Source organism: Pseudorasbora parva, chromosome 10 (genome assembly GCF_024679245.1).
Source record: "Pseudorasbora parva isolate DD20220531a chromosome 10, ASM2467924v1, whole genome shotgun sequence".
Classification (NCBI taxonomy): domain Eukaryota; kingdom Metazoa; phylum Chordata; class Actinopteri; order Cypriniformes; family Gobionidae; genus Pseudorasbora; species Pseudorasbora parva.
In genome coordinates, this window is record NC_090181.1 from 21,861,315 (window position 1) to 21,884,498 (window position 23,184).

The 23,184-nt window shown below is 37.6% G+C and overlaps 2 protein-coding genes across 3 annotated transcripts; both read left to right on the forward strand.

The window, feature by feature from the left end:
• Positions 1–39: 39 nt before the first annotated feature.
• Positions 40–22,609, forward strand: si:ch211-15d5.11 (oxidation resistance protein 1). 2 transcript variants are annotated; one of them, XM_067455503.1, is made up of 15 exons: positions 40–307; positions 1,510–1,732; positions 1,807–1,970; positions 4,809–4,876; positions 7,393–7,545; positions 7,738–7,869; positions 7,975–8,159; positions 10,397–10,719; positions 10,827–10,968; positions 11,130–11,292; positions 18,446–18,556; positions 18,677–18,829; positions 20,807–20,902; positions 21,005–21,078; positions 21,200–22,609. In XM_067455503.1, the coding sequence occupies exons 2-15, from the start codon at positions 1,671–1,673 to the stop codon at positions 21,333–21,335; spliced, it is 1,962 nt and encodes a 653-aa protein (XP_067311604.1). In that variant the 5' UTR covers positions 40–307; positions 1,510–1,670; the 3' UTR covers positions 21,336–22,609. The 2 variants fall into 2 exon arrangements, with proteins under 2 accessions (XP_067311604.1, XP_067311606.1); XM_067455505.1 differs by having other exon boundaries at positions 41–307; positions 1,820–1,970.
• On the forward strand, positions 15,257–16,801 carry LOC137091256 (uncharacterized). Its single transcript, XM_067455509.1, has 2 exons — positions 15,257–15,720; positions 16,224–16,801. The coding sequence occupies exons 1-2, from the start codon at positions 15,412–15,414 to the stop codon at positions 16,710–16,712; spliced, it is 798 nt and encodes a 265-aa protein (XP_067311610.1). The 5' UTR covers positions 15,257–15,411; the 3' UTR covers positions 16,713–16,801.
• Positions 22,610–23,184: the final 575 nt, after the last annotated feature.

Genomic DNA, 23,184 nt, shown 5'->3' on the forward strand with positions numbered 1-23,184 from the left:
ATTTACCCCAGTATATACATAAAAATCAAATAAAAGTCACCTTGCAGATGGAAGTTAATATACTTGCTTGTCCATACTGCACTGAAACAAATGTAGATTTACAAATTCAAATATATAGAGGGAGGTAGTTTCAGATGGTACATTCTGAAACAACATTTCGATTAAACGAAAGCTGTGCTCAAACGATCCTGTGCTCTTATCTAATGACTGGTGACAGATTCACTGCAGAGGCATCAAAACACATGACAGCGCATCATGCGGAGCTTCCCGATCAGCTGGTAGTTATATGGGATCATTAAAGACCAAGGTAAGATGAATGCACATATTTGGTGATTTTTAGATTTTTATAACTCTAGTTTAGTGTTAAGTTTAGAGAAACACGTAAAACACGAGCACAATGAGTGGTAGCCTACATCAGTGGATGTTGCTGAAGAATTTTAATCGGGAGAGATAATAATGATCTTTCGAGAAATCCGTAAAGATATTGTTTAATAATATTGTATATATTATTGTGGCTTCTAGACATAGAAGTGCGACATTGTGATGCATTTTAGGCCTGCAGCAGCACAGACAATATCAACAATCCACATCTTGTGCTGTGATCTGGGCCTGATTATTGCTTCGACATTAAATTACTGAATTCTAAAAGTAGCTGTTGTCGATGCTTTTAAAACAAATATTTGATGAATTACATAACTACTGGACCTAGGTATTTACTATTGGGCTCAAGTAGGCCAATTTGCATGACTCTGCCAATCTCTTGTCTTTTGATAGAATGTATGCATTTGCTAAATATTAAATGGCTTAAAATGAAATGTTTGACCGAAAGAGATCGATTTGTTTCAGCTTTTATGTGATGATTTTCAATCTTTACAAAATTGCTGAAGCATTTACATAGTAACTGTAGTATAAAAATAGTACAGAAAATAAAATATAAATAAATAAAGAGAAACAATGAATGGTAGAACTGACTTTAAAAAGACATATAATACAATTTTATAATTTTTATTATTTATACCTATTTATATAATATTTATAATACTTGTGTGTGTCCTTGCTTATATTACATTGTGGGGACCAAATGTCCCCATAAGAATAGTAAAACCTGACATCACCTACATTGTGGGGACCAGTCAGCGGTCCCCACATTTCAAAAGGCTTATAAATCATACAGGATGAGTTTTTTTTTTTGATAAAGTAAAAAATGCAGAAATTTTCCTGTGATGGTTAGGTTTAGGGGTAGGGGCAGTGTAGAGGGAAAGAATGAACAGTTTGTACTGTATAAAAACCATTACGTCTATGGAGAGTCCCCACAAAGATAGTGAACCAGGTGTGTGTGTGTGTGTGTGTGTGTGTGTGTGTGTGTGTGTGTGTGTGTGTGTGTGTGTGTGTGTGTGTGTGTGTGTGTGTGTAATGCAATACCTGTGTATATGATCTTATTGTACAATAAAATATGGTTTGTTAAAAGTAAACCACCCATCACAGCCTCCTCTTCCTCTCATATTGCAGGTTTCCAGTAGAGTGCAGAGAATGCTGATAAGGATGGAGAGAAGGAAGAGGAAAAATTCCAGATGCCGACAGAGCAGTGGGCAATCGTTCCATCACTGATTCCAGTACTGGAAAGGTTATCTTTTTGACTGGTCAGTTCATAATCTCATCAGTGAGACCTCATGGACCACAGAGCTCAGAGAGACAGGAGCAGGGCCAGTTACTTTGGGAATGTTAAGAATAGGTAAGGTTTGGTTGGGACCAAATGAATAATCATCACTGTGCAACAAAAAGAGACATGTGTTATCTTATCTTTAGACTGGGATCAAAGCTGCCACCTGGAATTTCCCAGCCTCCAGGCTTCATTACTGCCCAGTGTTCCATTGGCGCTCAGAGTGTGGTGGGGAAGAGTGTTGGGCAGGAGTGTGTCAAAGGACATCACCAAATCCGAAACCCCAAACTAAGACAGTACTATCTAAAGGGTAAGTGGATGACCAACAACAATGTTTGACAATTAGCTTCTGATTTATAAGGCAAACCTAACTTTTTTAAAGTACTGCATAAAGGATTTACACTGCTGTTCAAAGTGACATTTAAATGACAGTAAAGACTTTTATAATGTCACAAAATATTTGTTCCAAATAAACTTTCTATTCATCAAAGAATCCTAATAAAATGCATAACCATTTCACCAAAACATTTTAATGTTCTTAAAGGACAACTCCGGTGAGAAATGAACATAGGGGTAATTAACAGATGGTTACAGAGTAGATCGCTCTCTGGGATGCGTTTTCATGGAAATTGAATGTAAAGAGTTTTATCTCTAAAAACAGATTAGCTTATAACACTAGTCTATGGGGCACAGGGTAGTGAAATTAAATCACTAGTTAATACCACTAACAAGGTTCAAAATAGCCTCACATTAACACAGTAGCATAATGAGGGTCCAACAGAAGGCATTGAGAACTTTGTAAGTGTACAAACAGTTTAATAAGAAGATACTTTATAAAGACAGTGCATTACGCGTTCACGGACATAGACAGTAAAAGAAATGGACAGAGCTATCCCATTGACTTCAACGGCGGAAAAATGAGGCCAATCAGAGGCACTCACTTCCTGATGTCTGAGCGAACTGCACAGGCTCAGACTGAGCTTGACGACGTAGATGTGACGTGAGCCTCCTGTCTGACAGTTGTAGGTCTTCTAGTAGTTGTGGAAAGGGAAATCTGAATCACGTTTAAATATTTTCTCCCGTTGCTTTTGGCTCACTATCGGCATCTCCCCATTCTTCTCCCTTGACTTTATCAGACTTTATGTTTTCACGTCCCCCCGACTGCCTCTTAAGCCCCTTTCACACTGCGTTTCCGGCATATACACGGATAATGCGACCCGGCATTTGTTCCTGGGCTGTTAGATTTGGTCCATTCTCACTGCCAGCGAAATGCCGTAATATGTGCGCTTTCACAAACAACCCGTAACGGTCCCGGGTCGAGTTGACACGTGACATCCGGATGTGACGTATAATGGCGTGGTCTCGACTTGTGTCCAGTTTGCACACATTTCTGCTTGTTTAATTTTAGTTTCTTTTGTATATGAACACTCTCTGCGTTTAAAACACCAACTAGCTCTTCTGGCACTGCAGGGTTGTGTTATTGAAAAAAACAAGCTCTATGAGTCGCACAATAACTACGTACACGTTACGGCATTAGTTTCGGCTTTTGTTCACACAGCGCTCGTCCCGGGTCGAATACCGCAATATTACTAGAGCCCCGACCCGGGTCGAATTCGGTAATCAATCCCGGGACGTGGTTGCTTTCACACAGAAGGCGACCCGGCAATGTTCCCGTGAATATTGCGGGTCCGACGTGCAGTGTGAAAGGGGCTTTAGACATTAAAAGATTGCTTCTGAGCGTCTCCTCCTGTATATATGGTAATTTCTCAACTGTGCAACAGAGTCGCGTTGGTTATGATGCAATCGTTAGCCTATTTTTACAAAAACAGCTTCTACGGGGCGATAGTGTAAGATACATGGTAATGGAGCCTTTTATGCATTGTTGTGTTTCTTTAGAAATAAACAATGGACAAATGGAGTCTTTAAACGCCTCAGATGTAAAGTTATTCACTGTCAAAGTGACTCAAAAATGAATGGGAGTCAATGGGATGCTAACAGCAGGTGATGGCTTGGTTAGCAATGGCCGCCCCTATGGGTGGAACGCTTTCCGAGTGCTAGATTACACCCTTGTTCACGGACAGGCGCCATCTTGGAAAACAGTCTCGACTCGTCGAGCGACGAGAGCTCTGCTAAGTGATGAACTGTGACTTGGAATCTCATATGGTCCGTTGTTTTCAGAAGAAATAAAAAAAATAAATAAATAAATAAATAAATAAAAATAAAAATGTCCATGTTATTACATTTCACAAACTTAATTCCTATCGACCAGCTCACTTAGAACAGTGCTCGTGGATCGATTCGTCGAGACTGTTTTCCAAGATAGCGCCTGTCCGTGAACGCGTAATGCACATGTTTATAAAGTATCTTCTTATTAAACTGTTTGTATACTTACAAAGTTCTCAATGCTTCTGTTTGCATGTAAGGACCCTCATTATGCTACCGTGTTAGTGTGAGGCTATTTTGAGCCTTGTTAGTGGTATTAACTAGCGATTTAATTTCACTACCCTGTGCCCCATAGACTAGTGTTATAAGCTAATCTGTTTTTAGAGATAAAACTCTTTACATTCGATTTCCATGAAAACGCATCCCAGAGAACGATCTACTCAGTAACCATCTGTTAATTACCCCTAGGTTCATTTCTCACCGGAGTTGTCCTTTAATGTTTTATTGATCACCAAATCAACATATTAGAATTATTTCTGAAGGATCATGTGACACTGAAGACTGGAGTTATTCTGAAAATTCAGCTTCGCCTCACAGGAATAAAATACATAAAACAAAAATGTAAAAAATAAATACAAAACATTTCTTTTAAATCAAAACAAAATTTCACAATATTAATGTTTTCTGATAAATAAATCTAGCCTTGGTGATATAGCAGTGTAAAGTGACTAATGGAGTTTGTATGCATACATACATTGAAAATTCCAACTGACATTATTTAAATGAGGTAATGATTTTTAATAACATACTTGGCTTCAACTGTGACTCACAAACACTAGTTTAAAATTACAGTCCCTGCTTACTAATCATGTTCAGTGTGATTGTAGTTTAAACAGCTGCAGAAACAAACTGAGAAACAAAGACATCTGCTCTCACTCTAGTTACTTGTATGCAGTTTGAACTGTTTTTGCATCTATCTTCATAGAGGCTGCATTTCCAGTCAAAGATCCAACAATGAAGGCTTTGGAGTCATGCAGAAACAATGAACATAGGGTAAGTAAAGTTTTTAAGCTTATTTACACACCCCATTGCCTTTAAGTTCCTGTTGATAAATTATGGTATTCTCCATAAATATAACTGCCAACATTGTCCCACCTTGCTATCGTATACTGATAAGTTTAGAACAAAGGTTACTGAAACACCCCGTGCTGTCTAGTCAAGCTTTAAATATCGCTAATGAAAGCATTTGAGTGGACATTTCAAGGAGAACATGGAAACAGCAACTATAATGGGAGAATGTGAACTGTGAAGGTAACTAATATTTGCTTATATTAACTAATATCAAACTGTCGTTTCTCTCTTTTCTTCTCATCTCTTAAAGTTGATGTAATTTAGTTTCTTGTGTGAAGTAGGGAATATTGTTTGAATTGTATTCCACAACCTTGAAAATACAGTTTATTGTGTTCGTCATTATTTAAGCTTCAGCAGATGAAATGTGTTACAAGAACATAAACAGTTTTCAGATTCTCAATTTGACTTTTCTGCCATTTGGAAACAGACAGACATTAGTTTGCTATTAAGTGTGCTGGGTTTAAACAGTTTCAAAATAAAAGATTGTAAAAGTACGGAACATTGGGCTGTTGGTTTAACGATAAAACTATGCAAATGATTAGATATCAGTGTACGAACAGCAGACTTTTGTGTGGAAAAGCCATGTTTGCATGTCTGGAAACAGTTGTCTGTACCAAAGCAATGGGAAATGAAGAATTGGAGTTTGGACAATCAGATACTACACTGTGCGCTGAGTTTATTGATTTCTGTAACATTTGTGGGGGGAAAAAGAAGTCCACATTTCAGTTTATAGTGAGAATAAAATCACAAGTAAATGTCAGAATTGTTTTTGCAGAGGTTTTATGTTGTCCCTATGTACTTTTATTTTATGCATTTTGAATCATATGTATTATACTTCATTTTATTATACTATACCATTCAAAAGTTATGTTCTTGAAAGTCTATTATGCTTACTAAGGCTTAATTTAATTGATAAAAAACACAATAATATGTGAAATAAAATTTATACTTTTATAAACACTATTTTCTATTTTAAAGCAGCACTTGGCTACTTTTGCTCTCGGGGTCCCCCTAAAGTTCGGAAAAAATAATGTCCTCAACTACTTTCGTAAGATCTGTCATCCTACAACAGGGGATGCCATCGCACGTGCATTTGTTGACATGACAGCCCTGATAGCCCTAAACTCGTGATGCGTGTGTCGTCTCATAACCCGCGGACCCCGTATGTCTATTTAATGGTCGCGGGTGCGGGGCGGGTTGTAAAAATATATAACGTTACAGTGGTGCGGTGCGGGCCAAATAACTTCATAAAAGTGGCGCCGCGGGTCGGTGCAGCACTAACAGTTCCCCTGAACACTGCAAGAGGAGTTCAGAGTTCTTCTGGCGTCGCGTGTAAAATGTCTTCATCCCAGGTAACTTTACAGTCAGTGGCATGTTTCAGCATGTCATATGAATATAATTTCATGGGTTTTATTTTTTTCAAACGCTAAATAATCACGACGCTCACGTTTACAAGCCAGCGTCATTATAGTAGTCTATTGGTTACCGTTTTACAGAATCTATATGATACTTCAGTTCAATGTTTGAGTGGTAGATAATCACCGTATTACAAGCATGACAGCATCGGTCGGGCACGCCTCCTTCAGCTCACGCCGACGAGCAAACGCTGGTCCAATGTTGATCCTCGTCCTGCCTTTAATCCCATCACATTTTCGTTTCCTCTTATTGCTTTCCTCCGACAAAACCTTTTCTTTCTTATTTGTCTGTGCTGCTTCGGACATGACTATATTATCCGACGAACTAAGTTGGGCTCGCACGTCCGAATTTAAGGAAGTGTGTGTGTTGGTGGAAGTGACGTAAATGCCGTAAAGCAGTCGAATTTTGTAGTTTTTTTGTTCTCGGGTTACTACCCGAAACCCGAAGTTTAAAAGTACGATTAAAAACGATACAGACCCCATCAGGCTATGGCAGACGTGTCATTCAACCTATTGTAAGTCGATTTATCATCACAAGAGTCTTAAAAAATATATTATGAAGGTTGAAAAAGTTACCTAGTGCTGTTTTAATACATTTTAAAATGTACTGTATTTCTGTAATGGCAAAACTGAATTTTCAGCCGTCATTACTCCAGCTCAATCTCACAGGCACAGATGTTAACACTACAAACACTTGTCTTTTTTGTTTTAATCATGCTATTTGAAAGAAAGTAGCAGTTAAACTCCTATTAATTTTGTTCTTATAGATCTCTCAATTGGGAGAAAAGCATGATATAAGGGAAAATAATCTATTACAGGAAGTCCTCCTAGGATGCCATTTGCATGAATTATGCATCTTTGTGATTAGCTCATGGTTTGTGGGTGCTGTGACTTAGTCCAGTCATCTGATCACAGGGCTGTGAATAAGGAAATGAGTGGGTGTATAGCAGTATGGAAAGAAGGAAGGGAACTGAAACTACTGTCAGTGTGACAATGTCTTTCCTTATGCACCACCTAAAACAGTTACCCAAGAACAAGGCCTCAACTTCTACGGCGACAGCTTCTGACCCACATCCAAGACAAGAGCACAGTTTTGATCCTGCATTTGATATTGGTGTTGTGGGAACTGCAACTCTTGTGTCTCCTTCCACAGATGCGGAATATGACAAACTGACGGTGAGAGAGTAATAAATTGTGTGTTTACAAACCTTGGAGCTTAGGGTGTCACTATAGTGAACAGTCTGACAAATCTCAATACAGCTGGCTCGTAGCATTATTCTTAGTTTCAGTTCTTTGTGATGACAGTCAAAGTGACTCATAATGGCTTCTATTCTACTGCTTTGTGTGATGTTTATTCATCTCTGGTAGGACGTGGAGGCTGTTTCTTTACCTGATGGAAATGTGTGTCTATTGGCTCTTCCATCTGAATGCTCTCAGGGGGAGGGATCAGCCGCAATGTCTTGCCTCAAATTGTTCTCCCGTTACATCACAGACAGAAAGGTGACAATGTTATGTTTATGTTATGCTTTTCTATATTCCCATTACATTTCATAAAATGCAGCATATTCAGCGTCATTTCTTACTCTGTTTTGCTCGTCTTTCTAGGGTGTGGTCTCTGGAATATTACTGGTGACATCCAATAAGATCTTCTTTGACCCTCAGAAGTCTCACCCACTTGTTCAGGAGAATGGGTGTGAAGAATATGTGTTCTCCTGCTCTGTGGATGATCTTGCCTCAGTGTCCTTCTACACAGATATCTCTCACATTCATTTCAACAAGACCACATACAGGTGCTTTACTGCTTGGATATGTGTGTGTATGATTTTTTTCCAAAATAACTTAACGTAATATCGAAATGTATGTGATAAAAGTCGAGTACGTCGCCTAGTTGCTGATGACGTCATTAAAGGGTTAGGTGACCCAAAAATTAAATTTATGTCATTTGAATGTCATTAAACACCATAAAAGTAGTCCGTATGTGACATCAGTTGGTTAAGTAGAATCTCTTGAAGCATCTAAAATACATTTTGGTCCCAAAATAACAAGAACTACGACTTTATTCAGCATTGTCTTCTCTTCAGTGTTTGTTTTCAATCCTCAAATAATTATTCAAACAGTTAGGAATCAGCGTATTGATTCATGATTCGGATCGCCAATGTCACATGATTTCAGCAGTTTGGCAGTTTGATACGCGATCCGAAAACAAACCCGGAAGAGAAGACAATGCTGAATAAAGTCGTTTTTGTTATTTTTGGATTAAAATGTATTTTCGATGCTTCAAGAGTTTCTAATTAACTAACTGATGTCACATATGGACTACTTTGATGATGTTTTTATTACCTTTTTGGACATGGACAGTATAGCGTGCATACGCTTTCATTGAAGGAACAGTAAAGCTCTCGGACTAAATATAAAGTATCTTAAACTGTGTTCTGAAGATGAACGGAGGTCTTACGGGTGTGGGACGACATTAGGGTGAGTCATTAATGACATCAATTTCATTTTTTGGTGAACTAACCCTTTAATGAACAAATAAGTCTGTTATCATTTATTTTGTCTTTGGGTTGTTATATTTCTCATCGATTTATGCATTTATTTTTCACTTTAACTGTTTGGAAACTAAGCGTAAAAGTGGACTTCAACGATTTCTTAGCCTGTTGCGCCCTCTATAGGCCACAATCAATGACTAGTTTGATGTTTTAATTTAAGCTTAAAGGGTTAGTTCACCCAAAAATGAAAATTCTGTCATGAATTGCTTCGACACCCGTAAGACCTCCATTCATCGGAACATAAATTAAGATATTTGTGTTGAAATCTGATGGCCCAGATAGCCTTCATTGACACCAATGTCATTTCCTCTCTCAAGACCCATAAAAGGCACTAAAGACGTCATTACAATGTCCATCTCCCTACAGTGGCTCTACAATAATTTTATGAAGCGACGAGCATAGTTTTTGTGTGCAAAAAACCTAAATAACGGCTTGTATAGTGATGGGCTGGTTTCAAAACAAAGATTCAAACCATTATGAATCAGTGTATCAATTCATGATTCGAATCGCCAAAGTCACGTGATTTTAGCAGTTTGGCAGTTTGACACGTGATCCGAAACATGATTCAATAGACTACACTGATTTATAACCGTTCAACGCTTTGTTTTGAAAGCGGCCCATCACTATATAAGTCGTTATTTACTTTTTTTTGCGCACAAAAACTATTCTCGTCACTTCATAAAATGATTATAGAGCCACTGTAGGGAGATGGACTTTGTCAAGATGTCTATAGTACCTTTTATGGGTCTTGAGAGAGGAAATCACATTGAAGTCAATGAAGGCCTTTCTGAGACATCGCATTTCAACGAAAATATCTTCATTTGTGTTCCGAAGATGAACGAAGGTCTTGCAGGTGTTGAAAAACATGAGGGTAAGTAATTAATGACAGAATTTTCATTTTTGGGTGAACTAACTCTTTGAAACACCATGGCTGAGCATTAACGTCCCAGTGAACCGGAAGTTGCAACACATTTTATTTCAGTGCTATGACGTATTTCCAAGTGAAACAGAATATTGAATAGAGGATCTACGATCATCTCGTAGACCATCTCGTGCTCATAGCAGACTAATGGTTGGAGGGGAGTAATTAAGGATATTCAAACTTAAGCCGTCAAACTGCCGTCATCAGAAAGGGAACGCCATTCTAGTCAGGAAGTTACTTTTCAGATTCGATTAGAGGTTACCGCAACAAACTATTTTTTTCTGTGTATTAACTTGCACAGATTAATTGTTCACCCTAAGACCTGTAATGCATACTAACAAAGTAAATAAGATTAATTAAAGTAAAGAAGATTAAAGACTAGTCTGTGCAACCCCTAATGTGTGTGTATATATAAATAAAGTGACAACTTGTTGGAAACCCTCAACACCCCCTAGGCAACTACATTTTAGTTGTTAATAAAACAGTGCATAGAAATAGCCTTCCCATCATTCACTGCACATACAGGAAATACACACTGATCAAATGTTTCTTCCAGATGTAACAGTTGTAAGTCATCAAAGAACAAAACACACAGCCACAAGAAAACCCGTCAGTCAGCATTAGAGGCCATTCCCGCTCCTGTGTCCTGCATTTCACATGATCTGACAGCGACTCTGGATGCTGAAAAAGAGGATGAAGTAGTTGGAGAGACAGGGGACATGTCTGAAGCTGAGAGACAGCTGACTTTGGAGTCTGGGGGAATGCTAACAGCAGCTGCTGCAACTTTCTGTTGTGGAGGACCGGACAGTGTTCAGAGAGGAAACAAAGAACATACAGACAAATCTGAACAGCAGTCATATCTGGAAAGACAGCTGTTAGGTAATTACACATTTTATTTAAGAACATTGACATTTCACTTCTTGTACTAACAATTCTTCACTTGGTTCATCAGCTAATTCACTTGGTTATCTCTCTTCACTCATTAGGCACTTCTACATCTAGTAGTGGTATAAACGGATCTCTGATGTTTGTGAGAATTCGACAGAAACTACAGCATGGGAAGAAAAGGGCTTTCTCTAAACCCAAAATTCCTTCCAGAGAAGCCTGGTTCACCATGCAGCAGGAAAGGTACTTAAGCATTATGTAGACTATACACAGCCTTCTTGAAATAAACAGCGAAACATGGCAGAATGTTTTAATAATGTCCTGGTGATAATATCATAGCTCAAGCTGCTTCATCTCACTTTCTTGTTCCTCCTCTCTTTCTGCCTGTGATTTTTGTGCTGTAGTTCAGACGAGCTGTACGCTTACATGAGTCAGCATCGGCCAGACCTGTGCATCCTGGAGGGAGGTGAGGGGGACGAAGCAGAGCGTGATGAAGAGGATTTTGTGCTTCTCGATGAGGAGGAAGAGGATGGGTCTCCACGATGCCAGGCCGGGGAGGAATGGGAGGTCAGTTATTTACTAAATGTATGGATTAAAAAAATTTACATTTACATTACAGTTAATAAGTTAGCAGATGCTTTTATCCAAAGTGACTTTCAAATGTGGAGAGCAATACAACCAATCAGACAAACAAAGGGCAACAACATGCAAATGCTGTAACAAGTTTCAGTTAGTCTAGCACAGAACACAGGTATTATTGTCAGCCAGTGCAAACTGATGAAAACTGATTGGTAAAATTGAGAGAATACACACCAAAAGAGCACGGACTTGTAGTGTTGTGTTACGTCCTACTATACAACCAGATCACTCACACCCTGCAGTATCTGAGTCACGGTCAAAGGTCACTGTACTGTTTTAATCAGTACATGAAGTATTGAATGAAAAGTGCTTCTCTGTTGCTTCATGAAAATGTATATTTGACAAATATTGCATCTTATCCACTTCATATTTGATAAAGTAAGCAAACGCCTCGCAAGCGTCACTACGGGAAGCAGAAAGTGTCCGATTTCAAGTCTCCATTTTAAACTCCTCCCCACCTGCAACTGGCAGATGTCGCCTGTCTCTGTAAGCCTAGTGTAGTTCAACTCAAACACACCTAATGATTTCTGTAGGATCATATGACTGAAGACTGGAGTAATGGCTTCTGAAAATTCAGCTTTGCCTTTACAGGAGTAAATACAATTTTAAAATATGTTAAAATACAAAAAAGTATTTTAATAATAATAATAAAAAAACTACAAAAATTCTTACCAACCCAACAGTAGTTTTTAAGTGTTAATCACGTAATGTCACGTAATGTGTTAATTAAGTAATGTAAATCATTTAAAAGTATATAAGTATTTAAGTGAATTCATATAATATGAATAAAGATGTTGAACATTCATAAGGTTTTAACACATCTACATCTGATGTAAAACTACAGTTTGGAAATGTTTGTTTCTTCAGCTCAGTTATGTTTGTTGGCAGTAGTGTTGATTTGGTGATGCTTCTTGTATACTGAACAGATCTGAATTTTTTTTTTTCCTATGGAATAGAACATGGTCAACTTATCAAAAAAAAAAAGCTAGTAGTTGAATTTTTTATTTTATTTATTTATGCATTTATGTACTTATATTTTTTATATTTGTTTATACATTGTCGCTATATGATAAATTAAAATAAGCTGATAACATCACTGTTTTCTCCAGTACGGCTGTACAGCCAAATCTAATTTTGTCGCAATATTATCCTGTTTGACACTGTGAAGCTGCTTTGACACAATCGTGATTGTAAAAGCGCTATATAAATAAAGTTGATTGATTGATTGATTGATATTTATAAGTATTTGGATGAAGAGACCTGTCATATATCCTCCTGGAACCCAGAAAAAAAAGTTCTTTTTTTTTTTCTTCTTTTTTTTTCATGTTATAGCATTGTTTAGAGCATAAGAAAAAAATGTGGAAGAAAAAAAAATGTTGTTGAAAAAATTATATTTTATTCATATGCTATGATATGTCATATGCTATGACACCAGAGGCCTGTGCCATGAAGCCAAACCTTGGTTTTAGGTACCATGAAAGTGACTTTGCTTTTAGCTGTGTTCACCGTCATAGTAACTTAAGCGCCACAGCTAACCTGCAGGTTAGCAGGTTATGTTTGGTTAAAATGTATATATATATATATATATATATATATATATATATATATATATATATATATATATATATATATATATATATATATATATATAGCAAAAGTGTTTTGAATCACATTGTCTCTCTGGCGAGAAATGAGTCACACTTTCTCTGTGTTAAAAGGCATGTGATTGGCTCTTCACTGCCGATGTCACCCTTTCATGTGCACTCGCTCCACAAACTCAGGATCAAAGCCTGAGTTGACGATCAGCATCAAGGTAGCAACAAAGCCAGATTGGATTGGTTTGGTTTTAAGGCGAAACTAATCCTGTAGTTTTAGTTTGTTCAGCTACCATCATGGTACAGGCCCCAGGACTCCAGTTTTTTAAAAAAAATAAAATGACATGAAATAGCATATAGGCAAAACAAACAATGTGATTTATTTTTTTATTCACCAATCAATTTTAAGGTTTCAGGATATGTTTAAACAATCTTTTTTAAAAGTTGATTCTGAACTATGTCATCAAAGATATAACGGAATGCATTGAATATACAATTTTACTTTATGCAATATGTGGGTAAAATGGTCATACTTGGATTTTCCCATTCAATACAATGTATCTATACACTGCATCTAATTTGCATATTAATGTATTCTTGGTGCAACGTTATGAAAATAGAAGTGTAATAATGGGAGTAATAATTGGCAACACTTTCATTATTTCAAATATTTCATAGGAATATTGATATGTAATTTATTTTTTCCTATTCACTTGTTGTGTCTCCAGAATGCCTGATAAACATGATTTAAGTCCACTGGCGTCCACTACAGTGGAAATTTATGAAATCAATGCCCTGTTTAACAGAAAGTCATATTTTGATTAGAAACCCCATAATATCTTCCTGAGATTAATCCAATTTAAATTATTACAAAATATGATCATATTTACATAAGTGCTAAAGAGTGCCGTTTATTAAAGACCAAGAATAAGTTGTCCTGGTGACGCCTCCAAACATGTATCTTTGCAAACCCCTGATTGTTCTCTGTAGGCCTACATGACATCCAGACTTAAAATTGTGACATGTATGATGTCAAAGAAATTCTCTAAAATATAATGTGCACTACAGTAGTGGACAAAAGTATTTTCCTGGGTCCTAGGCTAGGAGGATATCAATATTTTGTAAGAAAAAACAAACACACGCACGTAGCAGTAACGTAATCGCAGCATCGTGCGCGTCGCCGCATTGACTCTGCAAGGCCTCGCGCGTTCATACATCTCAAAGTTTATTACAATGTTATTTATTTTTAAACACAATTTTACACCTCACTCATAATTTGGAATAATAAGGACCTACTGTGTAAACATAAATCTCTTTTCTTTGATAGTTGGTTTAAAAATTGTTTTTGGTTTTTTTGTATCTCAACTTTTTAATCAAAATGGTTCAATCTGAGTTCTTGGTAAAGCATGGAATTCTTGTTACTCCAAAAGAGTTTGCAATTGTGGCTGATGCAGTGCCACAAGGAGTTCTTATGCTTTATAAAGGATTTTCTTTTCCATCCTTTAGTCACTCAATGGATCTGTGCAAGACATTTGTTGGTAAACTGTGCCTTTCTACATCTAAATCCAAAAGCAATAAGAAAATTAGAGTCTTGTTTCAGGAGGAGATTGTTTCTAGTCTGATGACTAACAAAGTGAGAGAAATTACCTTTAAGTTAATTCATAGGTTTTATCCAGACAAGTGCTATCTCAAAAGACTTAAACATGACATTAATACCCTCTGTTCTGTTTGTTTCGAGAAACCTGAATCTACATTACATTTATTTTGGAATAGCTCTCACACGGTTACATTTTGGTGTGGTGTTTGTGACTTTATTAAAGGTTCTGTGAATCCTAACTTTGAATTTACTGATAAAAAATGTATTTTTGGTTTTCACAAAGGTGAAGAGAAATTATATTTATTTTATAAACCTAATTTTTTTTGTTAGCCAAATATCACATTCATAAATGTACATTTTCTAACTGTAAACTTTTTTTTTTTTTAGATTTAAACTTGAGATGAAAATGTATTTTGATTCCATTGAGTTTTCTAAAAACGTAAACGCTACGAGCACAGTGGCTGTGCTTAAGGAATTGGAGCTTAATCTTGACTGAAGAACCTTGGTGTATTCCTTTATTGTGGTATGACAAGGAAGCAAATTGTTGTTATTGTTACTTTATGCATCAAATTTAAAAAAAAATGCTTTAAAAAAAAAACGAATTTAATGTGCTCTGTACATGACAGACTTAAAAATGTGACATGTATGATGTCAAATAAATTCTTTAAAATATAATGTGCACTACAGTGGACAAAAGTATTTTCCTGGGTCCTAGGAGGATATCAATATTTGTAAGAAAAAACATGGAAAAAAACAAACGCGCACGTAGCAGTGACGTAATCGCAGCATCGTGCGCGTCGCCGCTTTGGCTCCGCAAGGCCTCGCGCGTTCATACGTCTCAAATGTTCGCAACTTATGAAAATGAATGACTTCGAGAAAAAAGTAGCGGACCAAGTCCGTCGTCACAGGTACCTCTATGATCCGAGTATGCGCGATAATACTGACAGTCAAATGATTAAAAATGCATGGCACGAGATCGCAGCAGCCACGGGAAAAGACGACATTGATTGCCGTAAAGCGTGGAAGAATTTAAGAGACAAGTTTGTGAGGATCAAGAAGAGGGTCTACACAGGAAGCATTGATCCAAGTCCATACACCATCATGACGGAGCTGGGGTGGTTATGCCAATTTGTAAAACATCGGGAAAGAGGCCCAAATGAGAAGGTAAGAAACACTTTTTATTTTTCAATCGCTGTATAAATGCATGCATGTTGGCATCCCAGCTGTTTATTCTGATAGGCCGTTATTTTTGCCTCATGCTGAAAAAAATTCGATGTACACTTTTTTTTCCTGCATGATTGTTGCTATGTGAAAAACATTCAAATGCGTGCAGCCAGAGCCAGTTACTACACGAACCTCATTCATAAATCCTGCAAATCCATTTCTTAAAGTTTCTGATGTATGCGATTTTCTCAGACCAGTGCTGAATAGTTTTATGAGCACATTTTACTGAAAATCTAAAATCACGTTGTTTACTGAATTTCCCAATTCAGTGGGATGCCTTGTACCTTTTTTCGGTTTCAGTAAAATCATAATATGCTACTAAAATATCTCTACTTCTATTTCGTTTTGGCTTTAATATTAAATTAATGAAAAATATATTGTTTGTTCTGTACGTTTACAACATGTCATAAAAACCTGATTGTAATTATTCTTTCTTCCTTAAGGATATGTATAAAGTGGTCTACGACTCCGTTGAGGAACAACTGAAGACAAACAACTTCCCATCCTCTCCGCCATCAGGAACATCCGAGACTGTGACTTTTGGCAACCCTTCACCTCTGTCCTGCATGCAATCATCGCCACTTTCCCCCACACCATCCACTCTTCCACCCTGTCCGTCACCCAAACGCAGCTCCTCACCCTGTTCAATTTCAGCTTACCCTACCCCAAGCATCTCATCCTGTTCCAATGACTCACCATCTTCGGCTGACATAATGCCTAAGAGAATGTCTACCACTGAAGAAGCCTTACTGAGGATACTGGAGCAGCTGGACTGGGAGAGGGAAAAGGCCATGCAGCAGGACACTGAAGATTTCAGATTCGCTGCTGTCATTGCTGACATGTTGGGAAAAATTGATCCTAAGCAGAAGCCTGAGGTTAAATTCAAGATCCATCAAGTACTGTATGAAGCTGTGCAAAAAGCCCAAACATAGACATCATCATGTTTTCACTGAGATGTATATAACTTCACATATGTATATGTAGTACCTTAATGTATATTGAATAAAAACTTTAAAATTCACCTGGAGTTGGATTTGTATTAATATAAAAGTTACTGTAAAGCCTAATATGTGTAAATATAGTACTAAAATGTGAAGACAAAATGAACCCACAGGTCAAAGAATATTGTAGCTTTTAATGAAATGGAGTTCAATTAGATGCATCAGACACAGCACACTATGAATGAGCAATTCGGTTTAAACCTGTCCTATCCCTGTCTACTTTACATTATTAAACTGGACTACAGTAAATTAACATGCATTGATTATTTATAGGTGTAGTGTAAAGTGTAATACAACTGGGATGAACAAGTAAGTGAAATGGAAATGTATTATAGTGTAGTGTTTTACACGACAGTGTTACATGTGTGTCATGGTCATATATATATATATATATATATATATATATATATATATATATATATATATATATATATATATATATAAGCATATCTGTGTAAATGGTTCTGCTATGTGTTTTAGTGTGTATGTTCACTACCGTGCAGGTCCTTAAAGCAACCTGATGAGTTTTTGTTAACTACATGGCACAAGCTGATCGATTCCTGCTGCATCTGCAGCCAATGAGTTTGCTGCTGAACATTTAAAGGTGTAATATGTGATTTCTGAGAATCATTTCTTAAAACACTGTTGATATTTGGAATCAACCCAAACAAACACACTCCTTTCACTTGACCGCCAAAATGCATGAACACGCAATGCAAGCTTGGATGTCTCCATTATAGCAAAATAAAGTGAAGATGACAAATGACAAGAGTAACAAATTAACATACATTATACAAGCAGATACAAGCAAGGTTTTGTTGTTAGTGTCCAGCTGCACACATTCGAAATCAATGTTACTCATGTAACAACAACGCAACCGTAGCATCTTTTCAAGCATTCCCGCTTGGGTTTCTCTAGCGTTGGAAAGCTTTAATAATATTAACATGGGTCCTAAAGCTCATACCTAACCGTAATCACTTTTTTTCCCTCTCCATTTTACTTAGACTATTCCTGTTTTGTTATTCCTCTCAACCATCTCTTTTCAAGCAGTTTTCTTTCAACTCTCCCTCTTGGCCATTCTCTCTCCTACCCCCGTCATTATTGTACACACCCACTACTGCTGATTGACTACAAGTTTGTTGTGGCACTCAGTCTGATCTATTTTCCTCTTTGCAGAAATCACTCACTGCACCGTTAAATAGCTGGTTAGTGTTCACCATAGCAGTTTGCAGCATGCTTTCAGAGTCCCTCAAACCCTCCACCTTCCCCAGCTCCACCTGTACAGAGATCTGCTACGGGCAGTTTTATATATACTATTTCTGTAGCAGCAGTAGATCTTGCTCACAGCATATTAGTGTATGCAATGGCAGTAGCAAGTTCCTGTACTTGATCTGCTAAAGCAGCAATAATTTACAACAACAGCAATAATCAGCAGCAGCATAGCAGATCTATTCCACCAAGACCAAATACATTAGCATTGCCATATCCATTACAATGCTAAAAAATCTTCTTTTTATGTTTTTATAAAATAAATATCTTTGTCATTTTGACCAATTTAATGCATACTTGCTGAATAAAAGTATTATAATCGTACTGACCCAAAAACAATTGAACACATGGGTGGGTGTATGGGTTGGTAATTCATACACATTGTTCCTGTACAGATGGTGACAGTGGAGGAGAGTGGGCTAAAAGCTTCTATCTCTACTGAACCAGAAGGTTTGAGTAACATACTGAGGCAGAGCGTCATACTGGATGCGCAGCAAGTTAGAGAGGTCAGTACACACACCTGCTTAAGAGTCATGATACACCTATGCATAGTCATGCCGTTTTGGAAAATTAGGATCTCATTCTGGTGGCCCAGTGTGTTTAATGTGTAACATTTGTTCTCTCAGATCTCGAGAGAGCTGCCTCCACGTACGATCGCACGCACATGGCAGCTGTCCTACAGCACGGACAAACACGGGGCAAGTCTCAAGACTCTTTACAGGAAGCTCAGCGCTACCGACTCACCTGTGCTGATTCTCATCAAGGACCACAACCAGCAGGTCATGATTTATTTCATAGCTCTTGTTACAACCCTCCTTTAACTGGTAACAATCTAGGGATTGGAGGAGGGGAACATTTTAAACCCAGTTGTGAGTTAATGTCTGCTATGACCACTGTGTATGAGATGAGGAACGAGACCACACAAATAACTTCAAAAACAATTTAATAAATAATAAACCCAATAATTAACCACAAATAAATAAACCCATGGTAAAGATAAAGAAAAACATACATATAAATATGATCTGAGGAGAACCAAGGGAATAACTAAATTGTGCCAAAGAAAAGAAAATAAGATAATCAAAAGAGTCTTACTAAATGGTTTCAAACTAATCCTTACCAAGAAATGAAAAAAAAGCATCTATGACACCTTAAACTTTCCTACTCTGACTAACAAAAACAGAAATACAGGGTGTGGCACAATCCCACTAAAGCCTAGTTCACACTGCCCGATTTTTGCCCCGATTTTGAGTCGCCGACAGGTTTTGTGAAATCGCCGACAAATGCCCGAGATCACAGGCAAATCGGTGCTCGTGCACGCGAGTGACAATCACGCAGTATGAATGATCAAAGACGCGATCAGAGAGAATCGCCGACGAGTCGCCGGCGCCGGTGAGATATTTGGCATGCTAAATATCTGGACCTGTCGGCGATTCAAACTCCTGCTGTGTGAACTGCGTTCTGACTGAAAATTACACTGACAGCCAATGAGAGAGTGAGATACAGGGCAGCAGGAGGTTCAGGGAGGAGTTATAAAGCAGAATTTCAGTATTTTAATAGATATATTTACAATTCTATCAAACAGAAACAAAGGCCAAACATTTGCACATCCAGCCACAGCAGCAGCACATTAAATAATTATTTATTTACCTCAAACTGTCTTTGCAGAACAAAATCCTGGCTCCCTCTGTCCCTCCAACAATTTCTTCCGCCATAATCTTTTTTCTTTTTCTCCACAAATCAGCGCACATACAATTTGAAGCAAACTTTATCATTTTTAATAACAATTCCAAGTCTCGCGCGAGAACTCCGGTCTGACCGGTCTGTTTTTACGGTCTATGGGTCTGACGCACATGTGATCTCGCGTTGTTTACTCGGCACATCGCACGTGTGTTTGGGAAACGTAGTTTGCACACCGGAGAGCGAGAGAGTTGTCGGCGATTCTTCCTCTTGTTCAGTCATGCAGTGTGAACTCCTCTGTCGTCAAACCATCGTGCAGTGTGAACACAGCAGTGACTGAATGATACCCCAGATAGTCATGCAGTGTGAATAGAGCAGTGACCCGACGAGTTTGAAAATCGTGCAGTGTGAACTAGGCTTAACCTAGTGTGTCTAAACAATTAAAACTTCACCTGCGTGTGCCTATGTATGTCACGTGACATCTTACCTAGCCCCTTGTCTCCATCCAGATTGAACTGCTCTTTAACAGTATTCAAAAAGGACCTCAAATCTCTCACATAAGAAAATTTTACAGAGTAGCCAGGCAAAAAAAAAACACAAGCTAAGTTCAGACAAAAGAGAACCAAAAACAAAGATAACAAATCACAATCAGAAGAAAAAGCAGTTTCTCGCTGTGCAGCAGCATGTCCCTTATGAAGGGTACTCCCAGGTGTTGAGCATCAGAGGTGATGAGAAGAGCCCACCCTCATGGCAGCACAGCCAATCACATCCCCAGGAATGATTGACAGGTCGAAGAGCCAATCACCACCTGTCAAAGTGACAGCTCAGGAGACAGAAGGAAAAACCTTCAAGAAAAGGAAAAAAAAAAAAACCCAAAATACTCTTATGTCCCTAAGGACGTAACAGCTCTGAACAGAGTGGACATCTGGGGGTCAAGGGTCACTGGGGTTATCTGAGGGTCATTTAAATGCATTAATATAAATTGAAATATTTGTTCAACTTGTAATTCTGACGTAGTTGGATATTTTGATTTTGAAACGTGTATTGTTATTTGAGTGGCTTTAACTTCCCCTCAGATTTTTGGGAGCTTTCTCTCACATCCGCTGCATCCCAGTGATGCATTTTATGGCACTGGAGAGACCTTCCTGTTCCTGTCGCACCCACGTTTTAAGGTACAAATAAAAATTACATTTGCTCAAATGTATTCTCATTGAGAGAAACAAACTGAAACATTTATGGGATCAAATAAAATATTTTTTTCTTTTACATTTAAGTGTTTCCGTTGGACTGGAGAAAACTCCTTTTTCATCAAAGGGGATTTGGACTCTTTTGCCATTGGAGGAGGAAGGTACATATTATTATTCTACAAGATGCCTTTATAATGCAGAGCTGCATATTTCTTACATTTTATTTTAGACTTGTAAGACTGATTTGTAAAAGTAAACTTTATTTGTCTGTTTTCATTTCAGTGGTCACTTTGGTCTATGGGTGGATGAGAGGTTGTTCTTGGGCAGAAGCAGCCCCTGTCTCACCTTTAATAACTGCAGCCTGTCAGAGACAAACGACTTCACGATTCTGGAGTTAGAAGCTTGGACATTCGGCTGACCTGCTGTAAATAATCCAAAACATCACAATTTAGCTGGAAATATGGCCATTAAAAAAAACTAATCGCCCACAGTTTACTGCAACTGTAAATGAAGAGAAAGAGATCCTAGAAACTGTGTGAACTGCAAATATTCTTCTATGGGGAAGTCGAAGGGAAGAGTTTTGCACCAGTGGATGAAAGCTCACCTATCCTCGTCACCACCACGATGAAAAAAAATCTGTTTAATCTTGTGATTAAGATGCATTTGGATACATTTCATTATTTAAATGAGTGCACTTCATCGCAAGAAATAATGTTGTATTAAGGTGAATTCTGGGACAGAATGGAGTACTATCTGCCTAAAAAATACATTATCTAAACTGTACGTGTTTATAGTAGTGAGGTTGATCATGGATCCCATATCATTACTGCAAAGCCGGTTACAGTGTGAATGTTATTGTGATAAGGAACCTCTTTATCTGTATTCATTTAGGACTCAACACAAGTAAGGTACGCTCTGACTAAATGGCACTGATTAAAGCATCAGCTATACACAGTGGCTTAGGCATTAGTTTAAACCCATAGCTACGCTTTCACACATGGAAAAGATTTCTCATCAGTCAAGCCAAAACACAACCAAGACTAAAATGACTTTGGGTTAAATACCACATATATAAACATCACACACAAACCTCAGAGTTGCATGTTTCATGTCTTGAGAGACTTTTGGTGTCACAATCTTTTCTTAGACATTCACATAAAGTCTTAAGCACTTCTGTGTATGGGTCCTTAGCCTATAGGAAAACGTTCTTTCTGTAAATAACTTACAATGGATATGACATCAGTTCTCAAAAATATCTGTACAAATGATGGCTCTAAAAAATGTCAAAACAAATTAGTCATACAAGTTCAATGCAATATTTATACATGCAAAAATGTGAGTCATTACTCAATACTGAAAGTGTTCATTAACTTGTTACCTAATAAAAATCTAATTAACAATAACTTTTATTTATGAAAAAACATTGTATCTATTTGGCAATGGTAGAGAATTGCATTTACACAAACCTGCAGTTACAGGGAAGTTGCACTACCATTCAAAAGTTTGGGGGCAGTAAAAAAAATCTTTTATTAGGCAGCACAATGGCTTTCAACTGTAAGAAATGTTTCTTGAGCGCCAAATCCCCATATTAGAATGCTTTCTGAAAGATCACGTGACAAAACACTACTAAAAATGTATCACAGAAATAAGTTCAATTTTAAAATACAAAAGTCATTTTAAATTGTAACAATATTTCACAATATTACTGTTTTTGCAATATTTATGATCAAATAAATGCTGCCATTGTGAGTATAAGAGACTTTAGAGATAGACCTAAACTTTTGAAAAGAAGTGGAAAAGTGAATTCAGCTTCAATTGCAACATTTATACAAGACTGAAAAATATGCCTAATAATTAGGTAACATTATAAATCAGTTTTAGTGTTCAGCTTAAATGTGGTAGAAATAATCAGACACGAGTGCATGTGAGCCTTTTCCATTTTGTTTAATATTTAAAAGAGACAAAAAAAGTGATGTTCCTACCTAACCATTATGCATCACCCTTAAAAAACATGGATTTCAGTTATGATATATTATAGCTCGTGGCAGCTTTCCTGCAGCTGTGTGGATGAGCTGAAATTCAAAGCTTTGCTTTGTGTGTATTTTAGCGTAGTGCCAGTATTCTTTTGAGACAGAAAAGCAGGCGTTGCTTCCACAGACTTAAACAACAACATCAGGCCTGGCCTCACCCTGATTGGGCTTTCAGACAAGACCATCACAAACTGCCTAATCGCGGAAGCCACAGCCAGCATAATTCTGTCTACTACA

Bases quoted from the DNA above. Each gene is read 5' to 3' on its own strand.
- si:ch211-15d5.11 (XM_067455503.1), top strand. From the start codon at position 1,671: ATGGACCACAGAGCTCAGAGAGACAGGAGCAGGGCCAGTTACTTTGGG. The intron at 1,733-1,806 runs GTAAGGTTTGGT...TCTTATCTTTAG, and splicing joins TTTGGGAATGTTAAGAATAG to ACTGGGATCAAAGCTGCCAC. The intron at 21,079-21,199 runs GTACATATTATT...TTTTCATTTCAG, and splicing joins TTTGCCATTGGAGGAGGAAG to TGGTCACTTTGGTCTATGGG.
- LOC137091256 (XM_067455509.1), top strand. From the start codon at position 15,412: ATGAAAATGAATGACTTCGAGAAAAAAGTAGCGGACCAAGTCCGTCGT. The intron at 15,721-16,223 runs GTAAGAAACACT...TTCTTCCTTAAG, and splicing joins AAAGAGGCCCAAATGAGAAG to GATATGTATAAAGTGGTCTA.